The sequence below is a fragment of the Pinus tabuliformis genome, chromosome 2_2 (genome assembly GCF_031772625.1).
Source record: "Pinus tabuliformis cultivar Carrire ecotype Pingquan chromosome 2_2, CPIR1, whole genome shotgun sequence".
Taxonomy (NCBI): Eukaryota; Viridiplantae; Streptophyta; class Pinopsida; order Pinales; family Pinaceae; genus Pinus; species Pinus tabuliformis.
The window spans coordinates 1,124,876,621-1,124,889,106 of NC_142300.1; the positions used below are offsets into that span (position 1 = coordinate 1,124,876,621).

The 12,486-nt window shown below is 38.6% G+C and overlaps 1 protein-coding gene across 1 annotated transcript in view; it reads left to right on the plus strand.

Annotated features, from left to right (window-relative positions):
- Nucleotides 1-6,885: 6,885 nt before the first annotated feature.
- Nucleotides 6,886-12,486, plus strand: part of LOC149197349 (putative metallophosphoesterase At3g03305) — a 75,331-nt gene continuing 69,730 nt past the window's right edge. Inside the window, exon 1 of the mRNA XM_089405831.1 lies at nt 6,886-7,306. Coding sequence (XP_089261957.1) covers nt 7,048-7,306 — 259 coding nt within the window. The 5' untranslated portion in view covers nt 6,886-7,047. The remainder of the gene's footprint in view (nt 7,307-12,486) is intronic.

Consider the following 12,486-nt stretch of genomic DNA (forward strand, 5'->3'; position numbering starts at 1 on the left):
AAATAAAATATTCATGACTTTCTAGATTTGACTTCTATGTCTGTATTTGTCTTTGTGTGTCTCTTTCTTCTTCCCTCTCTCTCCACCTTCCATTCCGGTGTTTATCTCCCTCCCTCTCTCCTTCTCTATCTCCCCTATCTCTCTCTCTCCACCTCTCTCTCCCTTTCTTTATCTTTCTCTTCTTCCCTCTCCCTCCATGCCATCTATATCTATACGTCCCTCCATCTCTCCTTATTTGTCTCTCTATCTTAGCCCCATGAACACATGTTACTCTCTCTCTCTCTCTTTCTTTGTCTCCCTCTTCTTCCCTCTTTCCCCCTCCATCTATATCTCTATCTCCCCTTCTTTATCTCTCTATATCAACCCACATACTCTCTCTCTCTCTCTCTCTCTCTCTATATATATATATATATATATCAGCCCCCAGACATACATTCTCTCTCTCTCTCTCTCTCTCTATATATATGTATCTTCATCCCTCCCTCTCTTTTCCTCTCTCTTCTGCCTCTCTCCCCCCTCCATCTATATCTCTATCTCCCCTTGTCTCTCCTTCTCACCCCAAAAATATACACTCTCTCTCCATATGTATCTATCTCTCTCTCCCTTCCTCTTCTTCTCTCTATCTCTCTCTCTTCCCCTCCTCTCTCTCTCTCTCCCCCTTGTCTCCCCCCCCTCTCTCTCTCTCCCCCTTGTCTCCCCCCCCTCTCTCTCTCTCCCCCTTGTCTCCCCCCCCCCCTCTCTTCCCTCTTGCTCTCCTCTCTCCCTCATAGTCTCACCATCTCTCCCTTGTCACTCCCTCTCCCTCTCCGCCTTTCTCTCTCTATGTATTTCTTCGCCTTCCAACTCCATCTCTCTCTCCTCTCTCTCAAGTCCTCTCTCTCTTCTTTACTCTCTCTCTCTTTCTCTCCAACCTCCCTCTGTCTCTCCCCCGCCATCACACACACTCTCTCTATCCACCCTCCAACTCTGTCACTATATCCCTCTCTCTCCCCTTCTCACTCTACCCGTCTCTTGCCCTCCATATCTATGTCTCACTGACTCTCTCTTCCCCTTCTTTCCTTATCTCTATCCTCTCCTTTTCTATCTCTTCGCTCATCTCCTCTCTCCCTCATTCCATCTTCATCTCTTCCTCATCACTCCCTCTCTCTCTCTCTCTGCTTCTATCTCTTAATGTCTTTGTTCTTCCCTCCCTCTCTTTCCCCCTTCCAACTCCATCTCTCTCTCCCACTCTCTCTCTTCTCTCTCAAGTCCTCTCTCTCTTCCTTCCTCTCCCACCTCCATCTGTCTCCCCCCCAGCATACACACACTCTCTCTCTCCACCCTCCAACTCTGTCACTATCTCCCCCTCTCTCCCCTTCTCTCTCTCCCCCTCTCTCCCCCCTCCATATCTATGTCTCCCTATCTCTCTCTTCCCCTTCATTCCCTATCTCTATCCTCTCATTTTCTCTCCCTTCCCTCGTCTCCTCTCTCCCTCATTCCATCTTCATCTCTTCCTGATCATTCCCTCTCTCTCTCCACCTCTCTCTCTCAATGTATTTGTTCTTCCCTCCCTCTCTTTCCCCATCCAAATCCATCTCTCCCTCCCTCCCTCTATCCTCCTCTCTCTCTTCCTTCATCTCTCTCCGTGTCTCTCCCACCTCTATGTCTCTCTCCCCCACTTTATTCCCCCTCCATCTCACTATTTCTCTTAAATATGATCCCATTGTATTGTATTTAAGAAAGTATCTAAATTAAAAAAATATAAAATTGATTGTAAAATATTAAACCTATATTTTAGATCAATCATGTCAAAGAAAATACAATAATAAAAAACTTAAAAGAATCATGCACTATCTTTCCTCTATCATTGTTAGTCACTTTGTTTTCTCTCTTTGCTTGGATCCTTGGTTAAAATGCATCTATCCTCGATTTAATCTATATGGGAATATTTTTAGTACTCGTGAGGATGGAGGGTTTAGACCTCAAAAGTAATTATAGTTTTTTTGCTTTTAGATTTAATTAAAAAATGTTATAAAATTAAATTAAAATAAAGTATTTGTAAAATATTTTGATTTTGAAATAAGTTATGGTTTTTGGGCATGTGGTATTGATAAGCCATGGTATTGGCCCATGGTATTGTAACATAATAATTAAAAGCCTAGATCCATAACATAATAATCAAAAGCATAAATGTCCCATGGTATTGATAAACCATGGTACTAGCCCCTGGTATTATGATTTTCTTCCCTCCTCTCCCTCTCTCCCTCCCTCTCTCTATCTTTCTCTTTTGGGTATTGGCCCATGGTATTGTAAAAAATCCTATTTAGAAGTTAATGATGATGATTAACGTCCACTAAGACCAATGTGCTCTATCGGACCTTAATAAAATAGAGTCTAATTGTCATTCTTCAAAATCTTGTTTTTGTGATCAAAAAGCAGGGAAAGAAGCATTCCAAGATCGCTATAGTTGGGTTGGCTTAATAAGTCAAGAAGATTAGAGGTGTGACTGATGATAGGGAATTGAGAGCGGATGTGGGCAAGAGTCGGGCAGTCTAAAAGGAAGTGATTTTCATCTTCCACCTTCTTAGTATCACAAATATGACAAATTATATCGTCCTAGGGAGTCTTGGGAGTAGACCACCGCCCGGTCTCACTTTGAAGCTCATGAGAGTTAGTTCTAATCCTAGCGATGCTCATTTTCTTCTTAGTGCTAGTCAACATAGAGAGATAATTCTGGTTATCGAGGGTGGGGTTGATCACCTCCTTATAGTAACTTAGCTTCCTTTTCCCCTCCAACTCCTTATCATCCCACATCTTGTCCTTAAAACTGGAGGTAATAATATCTTTAATACTGTCCTTGCTTCCCATGATGATCTCCTTAATCCCCCAAAGATTGAGCCAAGACTAAGCATCCTAATGCCACCCACGCTTAAGGTGTAGGTGGGGGTTTTGACTAAAGTTAGAAGCAATTTTTGGGAGCCTCTTGGATTCCATATTGTGAAGCTTCTTCTTATACATCAAATATCTAAACATGGTCGTACTTTAAATGGGGGACATTCCAGTTTCGATGAAGAGGATAAGATAGGGAGTATTTCCCTTTATCTTGAGGTTATAGGTTATGAATTGCTTTTGGATCATCTCAATATTTCTCCACTTATCCCTAGATATATTGCACCCCCAAACTTCACATCCGTATAAGATAACATGGGTGACAAGAGTCTCAAAGAGGAACCTTTTTTTACTCCAAATGTAAAGATTGGCTGACTTACAATTGTTTTCAAGCTCATAATAAGCTTTCCGACCTCTAATAATTATTTTCTCGATGCTATAATTCCAGTTGAGATGATGAGGAAAGTCAATACCCTTATTTATAAGAAGAAACCTACTCAATACAATGGTTATCATCGATGAAACTACCATGGGTGATCTTTTTGGATTTAATGATCATGATTTTAGTCTTGTCGGTATTAATTGTCATACCCATCTTAGAGCAATAGACATGGAGAGTATTAAGCTGCTTGTTTAGGTTACCGTGGCTCCTTGCAAGAAGAATGATATCATCAACATAAAGGAGAAGAGTAATGATAATACCAACGAGCTTGGTGCCTTTGCAGCCCGCAGTTTCTAGACACTCCTCTAGCTTATCAATGTAAATACCAAAAAAGATAGGGGAAAGGAGACAAACTTTCTTAACCCCGATATTACATTTAATATCTTTAGACCACCCTTCATTGGTCTTAAGCTTGGTAATGACAGTCTCATAGAGGCGGATCACATCAATCCTCAGTTCATGAGGAACCATGATCTCTTCAAGCCTCTCCCAAATCTTATCTCAGGGGACCGTGTCGAAAGCTTTTCTAAAGTCCACAAAACAACAAAAGAGATCGATTTTACTATTGCGACATTCCTCTGCGATGATCCTAAGGGTGACAAGGTGGTCGATGGTCGAGTGATGCCTCCTAAAACCAACTAGCCCTTTAGCTCTTTTACCCTGGTTCTCAAGCTAAAGGCTAAGTTTTTTTTCCAGAATGAGCCCATAAAGCTTGGCTAATCATAATGGTCCTCTAGTTAGAGGGAACTCTTTCGTTCCCATTTTTGAAGATAGGCACAATAAGGCTTTTGCATCCAAAGCTTAGGGAAGCCATGCTTTACAGCCAAATTGAGAAGCTTGTGGAGATGAGGAATGAGGATAGATTTTCCCATTTTAAAGATCTCATCTTGGTAACCTTTAATATCTTTGGCTTTCCCATTAGCGAGCTTATTAATCCTAGACTCAACGTCTTCCAGAGAAAAAATATCATCCTTAATAAGAGTGTTTAAGATGGTGCCCATGGTGTTCAGAGAGTCATACAACTTCTTAAGATAGTTATCCCAATTTTCTAGGGGGATAGAATGATTATCTTTAGTTTTACGAACAAGCACATTTCGCCAAAACTTTCTGGGCACAACTTTAGAAAGGTGGAGAAGATGCTCTTGTCTCTTATTAATATATGACCTCTTCTTCCTCTTAATGAGAGCTTTGTATATACTTATATTCTGGAGCTTAATGCTTTCATTAGGGGCGTCTCTGATTGCTTTCCTGACAATTTTACAGTCTTTGTCATACCAAGGATTGGAAGTTCTATTATTTTTCTTATACAAAGTCTTATTAGAGAATTTGTTAATGGTGGTGGAAAGGGTAGTAGTAAAATGGTAATAGATTTGATCAATGTTGTTATTATAAGTCAGGGAGCCTAAATTCCTTTCCAAATCCCTTAAGAAAAGGTCGACCTTACTTCTATCGAAGTGAATGTGACTTTTGCTTTCATTGTTCTCTTGCATGTGGGTGGTATGCATAGCAAGATTGAGGGATAAAGACAAAGGTCTGTGGTCAGAGTCAGGCTCGTACCCGTTAAGAAGCTCAAAGTTTGTAATATGGTTGAGGACATGGATGTCAGAGATCGCATAATCCACGACGCTGCTACCTAGCCCATGGAACATGTCATCTGACTGGAGAGAGGCCATTTATTAATACCATTGCAAATGATTAAGTCTTGGGAACTACAAAGTTTGAGGAGCTCCGTGCCAAATAGGTTCTCGATTATGTCTTCAGATTTTCTCATGAATCTATTAGCTAAGTGACCATCCTCATCAAGCCACAAGGGGTCGGGGTTATATTTGTTACTTAACATAATAACTTGGTTAGTAGCAGTCTGAGCATTAAAGTCCCCAAGAAAAATGATATTTCCTTCATTCCTTAGGTTGTAGATGTCTTTTTCTAAGGTATTGAAAGGAAAATCCTTATCCAGGTTGTTTTTCTTATAGGATGTAGAGTTGATAGGGGTGAAATAACAAATTGCAAGGAAGATCCTATTGGTTGTAGAATCAGAGATCTCGATCCAAATGTATTGATTGAAGGGGTCGGTTTTATGAAGATGAATGTGAGAGGAAACATTGTTCCTAATATAACAGGCAATACCACCAAAACCTCTCCTAGAGGATTTCTTATTCCAGGCAGACCAAAGAGTGAACCCGTCAAGGTGAGGGACCCTAGATTCATCATGCTCCCAAGTTTCAACTAAAAGAATAAGATCAATATCACTCGGGATCCAACTTAACATAGGACCTTTACACCATGGAAAACCACGACAGTTCCAAAAGAGGATCCAGAGTGATGCTATTCCCTATTTATCATTCGTGTTTGGGACTCTGTCTCTAATAATAGCTTTTCTATTCCTAATGATTGCCCATTTCCCTTCTTTTCTTGCCTCCTTGACCTTTTGTACTTCTTTCCTAAGTTCAGCTTGGTCTTCTGGAATGAGGTCTTCATTTATAAAGATTCTCGTTCCTTTTAGGCTTGGGGATTTCCTAAGTATATCTAATTTATGGTCATTACAACTGACCTTGACACATATTAGTCTATGTTTATGCTCAAGTATCTTTCCTACCCTTATTCTTTCAATGAGATAAGTTGTTTGAATTTGAGATTTTGTCTTTAATTGTTCTTTAACTAATTTTAATAATATCCATGGTAAATATTCATGATTAAAAATCTTGTTATATTGTAAATATTAATTTTTTATAGGTTAATTAAATTTAAAAATGGTTATGCAATCATTATTTTAATTTATATGGTAAAATAGATGTTAATTTATAAGTACTATTTATATGTTATATATTTAATGTGATATGTATATTATACTTTCTTTTGTCTCAAAAATTGTTCGTAATTTTATTAATAAAAAACAAAGTTACAATAAAAAAATGAATTTAAAAAATATCTCACATCTCACATCTAACCCTCACATATTTAACACTCACCCATCCACCCTAAACTCAGGTGTAGTGCATCTCTCCACGCAAAAACATAAAACTAACAAAATTATAACTTTAATTTAAATTATTATTATTATTAGTTAAAAAATTAATATATAAATTAAATATATATACATTCAAAAAAACATGGAATAAGATTTTTATCCAATAACATTTATCATTACTTTGTTATGGAGATTCTTAATTTGCAATAAACTTTATGACAATACCATGGTTCAATACTATGGCTTATCAATACCACATGCCCAAAAAACTATAACTCAATTGTTTATATGATATTTATTTTTAAAATAATCAATTTAATTAAAATAATAAGAAATAACACTCAATTGCTATTAAAAATATTCTGGAATATTTCATTAAATTTAAATCCCCCATTCATTTAATAAGTGTTGATAATTAAATTAAAATTCGAAAAACAATATTTCAAAATAAACATATCTATTAAGATAATTACATTAATATCTTAATAATTTAACCTATATTAATATCTCAATAATTTAAGCTACCGTAATCCTAATCACAATAATAGATAGAATGAATTTGACTAAGGTATGTGGTAAGGGTCATAAATCTTTAATGATTTTCTGGACTAAATTTACCCTCAGCCACTACCAAACATGACACTCAAGCGCAACCATAAATTTTTTAAAAGGAGGTCAAACAGAAGTTAGAACTACGTAATATCACCACAATCCTTCATAAACTATATGCCTGCCAGGCAGGGAATGAATTATTTGTAAGGTTCAGGAGATGGGTTCTCTAGCTGATTTCTGCGTGGCATTCCTCTTACTAGGATCTATGCATCTGATAGCCACCACTGCTGATCCCAACTCTAGGAGGACTATAGAGCTGGAAAAGGGGCCTCATGGTGTTGTATGGGTTGTTCAGCTTTCGGATCTCCACTTCAGTGTTCATTATCCAGAGAGAGCTCTCTCGTTTAGAGAGTTTGTTGGAAAAACTCTGGCCATGATCAATCCTGCCTTGGTGCTGATAACAGGAGATCTTACAGGTATTTTATTGATCCCTCTTTAGCTATAGTTACGTGTTTACAGACACTAGGCGAGATATATGTGGAAATAACAAATTGGTTGTATGTTATGGCTTTCAACTTGTTCTGCACATTCCCTGTATTGCATATAACTTTGTCATAATTTCATCAGTTTAAACGAATGCACGAGGAATTAATGGGTTAGTGTTGCCCAATGCGATTAACATGAGTATGGACCGGGAATTAAACTTAGTCGGATTCACAGTGAGTAATCTGCGTTATGTTAGTAAGTTGGTTTAATTCATAACAGGGAAAGCATAGTTGCTTAATGTATGGACTGTGGATTAACCTTGTATAGGGTTTTGCCATGGGTTTGGAGCCTTGGACAATATTGACAGGCGTACACCATAACAGTCACTGTTAAGAGAGTAGAGATGGGTTCCCTTTCATAGCAAGAGAACTATGTTTCTTTAACATGGCGCTTTTTGGGAAATAACCTCGAGTAGGATTGACAGGTATAATTCACTCTTGGGCTAGTGAATATGTTTTGTTTGATAGTATGGCAATCATGGTTAAGTCAAGTGGAAGACCCTGATTTCCCAACTAGGAAGACAATTATGCTCCGGCATTGAAGATCACATTCTATGTGTAGAGGGAGTTGTCACAAGGATCAGTCTAGTAATAGGTATTTGCAATGTTCCACCAAGTTTCCAGGGTGGGGGAGTGACGGAGCAGGGAGATGCACATGAGGGACATATAGAAGCACTCCCAAATTTTTGGGAAATTCAGTGGGGATGTGGGGATGTTGAGGTCATTAGCATAGGGTCCTCTTCTCTAAAAATATAAAAATAAAAATAAAATCATAAGATCTCAACAATAACAATTCATCCCATGCAAATTTATCATTGTGCAATGTAATACTAAATAGTAAACAGTAAAATGTTGGAGTAATTGTCATGCTCATTTCGTTGGGAATCAATTATGTGGACTAACTGCAACCTTGGGAACATGTTTTGGAAGTTTACTAATGGTAGTGATGTAACAGAAAACCTCAGCATGGTATTCGAGCCTTGGCCTAGGTTTGATTCCCCAAGTTGCATTTGAGGGGGGGGGTGTGTTGGAGTTATTGTCATGCTCACCTCATTAGGAATCAATTATGTGGACTAACTGCCACCCTGGGAACATGGGACTAACCACTCACTCAAGGTAATGGTAAGGGTTTGGAAGATTTTTAAGGCCCGTGGATTTTGGTGTAATGGCAAACCCCAACATGGTATAAGAGCTTTGGCCTAGGTTCGATTCCCCGAATTGCATTTGAGGGGGTGTGTTCGAGTAATTGTCACACTCACCTCATTGGGAATCAATTACGCGGACTAACGACCACCTTAGGAACATGGTTTGGAAGTTTACTAAAGCCTGTGGGTTTTGGTGTAACGTAAAACCTTAACATAAAATAATATTAAATTCAAATTTGTAAATGTTGTAAACATGATTTAGATTCAAATTTAGTAATGAAATTTGTTGATTCATAAATTGTAATTGAAATTGTTGGACACCTAATCCTCAATGGGTTAGTGTGGAAGCCGAATAGACAAAAGGAGTCCAAGAGACCTTGGGATGTGGAACCCAACGTTCAAACCATGTACTATAAATGTATATCATTTGTTAATAAAAATGTATTCTCATGTTTTACCCTTCAGATTCTCTTGCTGCCATGTGTGTGTTTAACATGGTATCAGAGTAGGCATATTCCTCCCCTGCATAATTACTTTGAGCCATTTGTTTTATGGCCTTTATGTACAGATCATTTCTACCATCAATTCTGCATTTCATGAATATTTTCTCATGAATATTGTCTCAGCTAAATTTTAGTGGCAACCTGTTATTTCTCCAGCGCCATTTTTATTCACTTGCCTTCTAAAAAAAACGCTCCTTGCTCAGACCTACCATCTCTGCCCTAGCAAGAACGCACCTCTGACTTGTCATTGAATGGCACAATTTCATTTGATTTCTACGCACCGTTACTCTAGTCTTGTGTGTTAGACAACTACGCTGCCCACTGTCCGCTATCATAACAGTTACATTGTCCACCTCTTCTAGTTGCAGAAAATGTCAGCGCGAACGTTCCTGGTATCATTTGTCTCTCTGCCTGCTTAATGCCTGGATCTCTGCCCATATACTCTGTCGATTCTCTGCCTCTAAGTCTACTGAGGAAAATCTACCTCACTGTAATCAATCATAATTCATGTTATTGCATCTGCTATACAAAGGGACTGTTACAAGCCTTCGATTACTGACAATGCCTGGAATCACTCTCGTTTGAATGACTGTGCGTTGAATGTCATCAAGCCGCTGAAGCAATCTTGAATATCCCGCATTTGGTGAGTGTTATGTGTATGGTGTTGATGCATTAGCTTTATTGTCGTATCACATTCCAAAGATGCATTTTGAATAGTGTGAAGTAAGTAATGTGGTTGGTAACTATGGTGATCTATCTTTGTATGCTTCAATGGCTGCTCGGAAGTCTTCAGTTATTAAACTGCCTGCTCGGATTAGTCCAATCTCCCCCCATCTCGTTGGGATATTATTGAGTTTCACTATTTTTGAATTCCAAAAATTGTTAAAACGAGTTGATTGTAAAAGCCCATTGAGCTTTCTGTGGGGGGAGCGTAATGCATATCGCACCAAAGCTTGCTTGCGGAGAGGGTCACCCACTGTCCGGGCATCCCACAATTTAGATAAACCCATTTTCTCGGCCGAAAGTCAATGTAAACTACAATCCATCGATACCAATCTACTGGTTTTCTCTCGAGCTTCGAACAGGTGTCAAGATCGAGTCCTGTGGCGCCTCCTGCCATGGATTCAGCGGGTTTGTGCTTCGTTTAGGCTTCTTCGTGGTTTCGCAGTCGCTGCAACATATTTCGTTGCCTGAACCTTTTTCAGGAAGAACGATATTAAACCACAGAGAAATTTTAGTGACTTGCCTACAGAAGAGCCAATAGTTTTGTCTTTCGTTAAAGAAAGCATAGATATAGACTTCCGTGGACTGGTTCGTTGTGACTTCTTGGTCTGGTTCTGGATATGGTTGGGGAGTGACTATTGCTTGAATTTCACTATTGGCAATTTGAAAGAGATAACTCGTTGAAGGTTGTGGTCCTTGGTTAATGCGATTGTCAAGGGAGGGAGTTAAGAGGATTCTGTTTGCATAGGTGTCTTCTTCCTTCGAGTTAGGAGCAAGTAGAAGTATTGTAAGCTTTCAAGGATCATCGTTGGAAGATTTGGAATAGCAGGAACTGTCAGCAATGGCAGGAGCTTTTGGAGGCCCGTATGCCTCTATGGTATCTCTGCATTGAATGATGAGATGAGTTTTGGGCATGAGTGATTGATGAAGTTGCCGATGAATGAACTTCAACAATATTGCATGGCTTTTCTGAACATGGTCACTATTTCAGAAGAGGATGTGTTGGTTATACTGAGGTGCGGATATATGTTGAAGAGGTAGCCAAAAATCCGCCAGTAACTTACTCAAATCTGGTATCTCCAATGCTGAAGCAAACCGTGAGTTAATGCCATCATAGACAGTGCATATATATATCAGATTTTGTTTGTGTACTAGCTCTCCCCTTTATCTATTAAAATAGTTAAATGGCTGCTAGCATCTACAACATCATTGTGTAAATTCTGAACATGTATTTCAGTGAAGAGTGAAGAAGTTTGTGGTTGCTACACTTGTTATTAGTATTATTTATGCTTGCTGGGTCTAAAGTTGATATTAAATTAATATTTTGAAGTTCTTCCACAAGTATTTGTCCCAACATATTATGTATTTACATGAGCCAACAACAAGGAATGCACCTACAACATTTGATACACAAACTGTTTGTTAAAATACTACAGTGGACCAAACCATACAAACTCAGGACTCTTTGTGGTTTTCTCTTAGTTATTCCAGTTGGGTTTCTTACAATGGACTATTGTTTTCTTTGAAGAAAGTGGCAAGATCAGAGAATATTGATTCGTACCCTAGTTAAAGTATTTATATATGAGCATTCAAGTCCTGTCCATGACATGGTGCTATAGTTGTTGAAGTTTTGATAGCCATCATTTCTTCTTTGAAAGTGAAGGAGTATTTGAAGGATCCAAGCAAGTTTGCAGTTGCTGCTACCCCAGTTGTGGCATTGTATTTAAAACTCACTATAGTTTTTGTCTACTGATTCCTTGATTCGACTGCTGCATAAGAGTTTGGTGGGCTGTATAAAGGCTGTGATTGTACAAATAAAAGTAATCTTTTGCGGAGAAAAGTTAGTCGGTTGTATTGTCAGAACATAATGCTGGTCATAAGTAAACTCTTATTTTTTATGTAATGGATTGTAATTGGTGCTTGTTGGTTGCACACTGATCATTTGCTGCACATTTATAAAGGATATTGCTGTGTATTGTGAGTGGGTATTACTTTTCTGCATTGAGTAGTAGTTGTGATCAGTTTTTAAGGTGTAAATCTGACATTGAAGAAAAAATGGCCAGAATCAATGAAATATTAGAGTTCCTCAAAACTCTCATATTGTCTACTACTCATGATACATTAAAAGTCAGCAAAGTTTCTCTCACAGACATTCAAGTCTGTCTACAAAATGCACAAGAGAAAATTGATTTTTTGCAGCTCGAATCTCAGCTACAGCAAGAAGAATTAAAACAGAGGAGTCATTCTGAACATGTTTCTGTTCAGAACATTGAGACTGCAACCCATCAGAAGCAAGTCAATAATGTTACAGTTGGTTCAGATTTAGTACCCAATAAAGCAGCAGTTGTACATGCAGATGCAGAAACTCAGTCTACACTTCCCAAGCCCATCATCAGACCTTGGGAACAACTTGTCCACAACAAGCACAGAACTGGTCTTGGATATGAGAAGGACTTGTCCTTTCATATTCCAGACTACTCAAAGCCCATTCAGTTTCAGAGTGCTGGATTCCTTCATGACAGTTCACCTCCAGCTGTTCCAGATTCTGCCCCTCTTCCACAACAACAACAACAATAGATTGTAAAATGCCAACACTGTGACCGAGTTGGCCATTTGAAAGATCACTGTTTTGATCTTCATTCATGTAAGCACTGTCATAAAACTACCCATTCTTCACACAGATGCTTCAGAAACAAACGTCCTGCAAGAACAAAGGTTCATCTTGCATGGATCGCTTCTT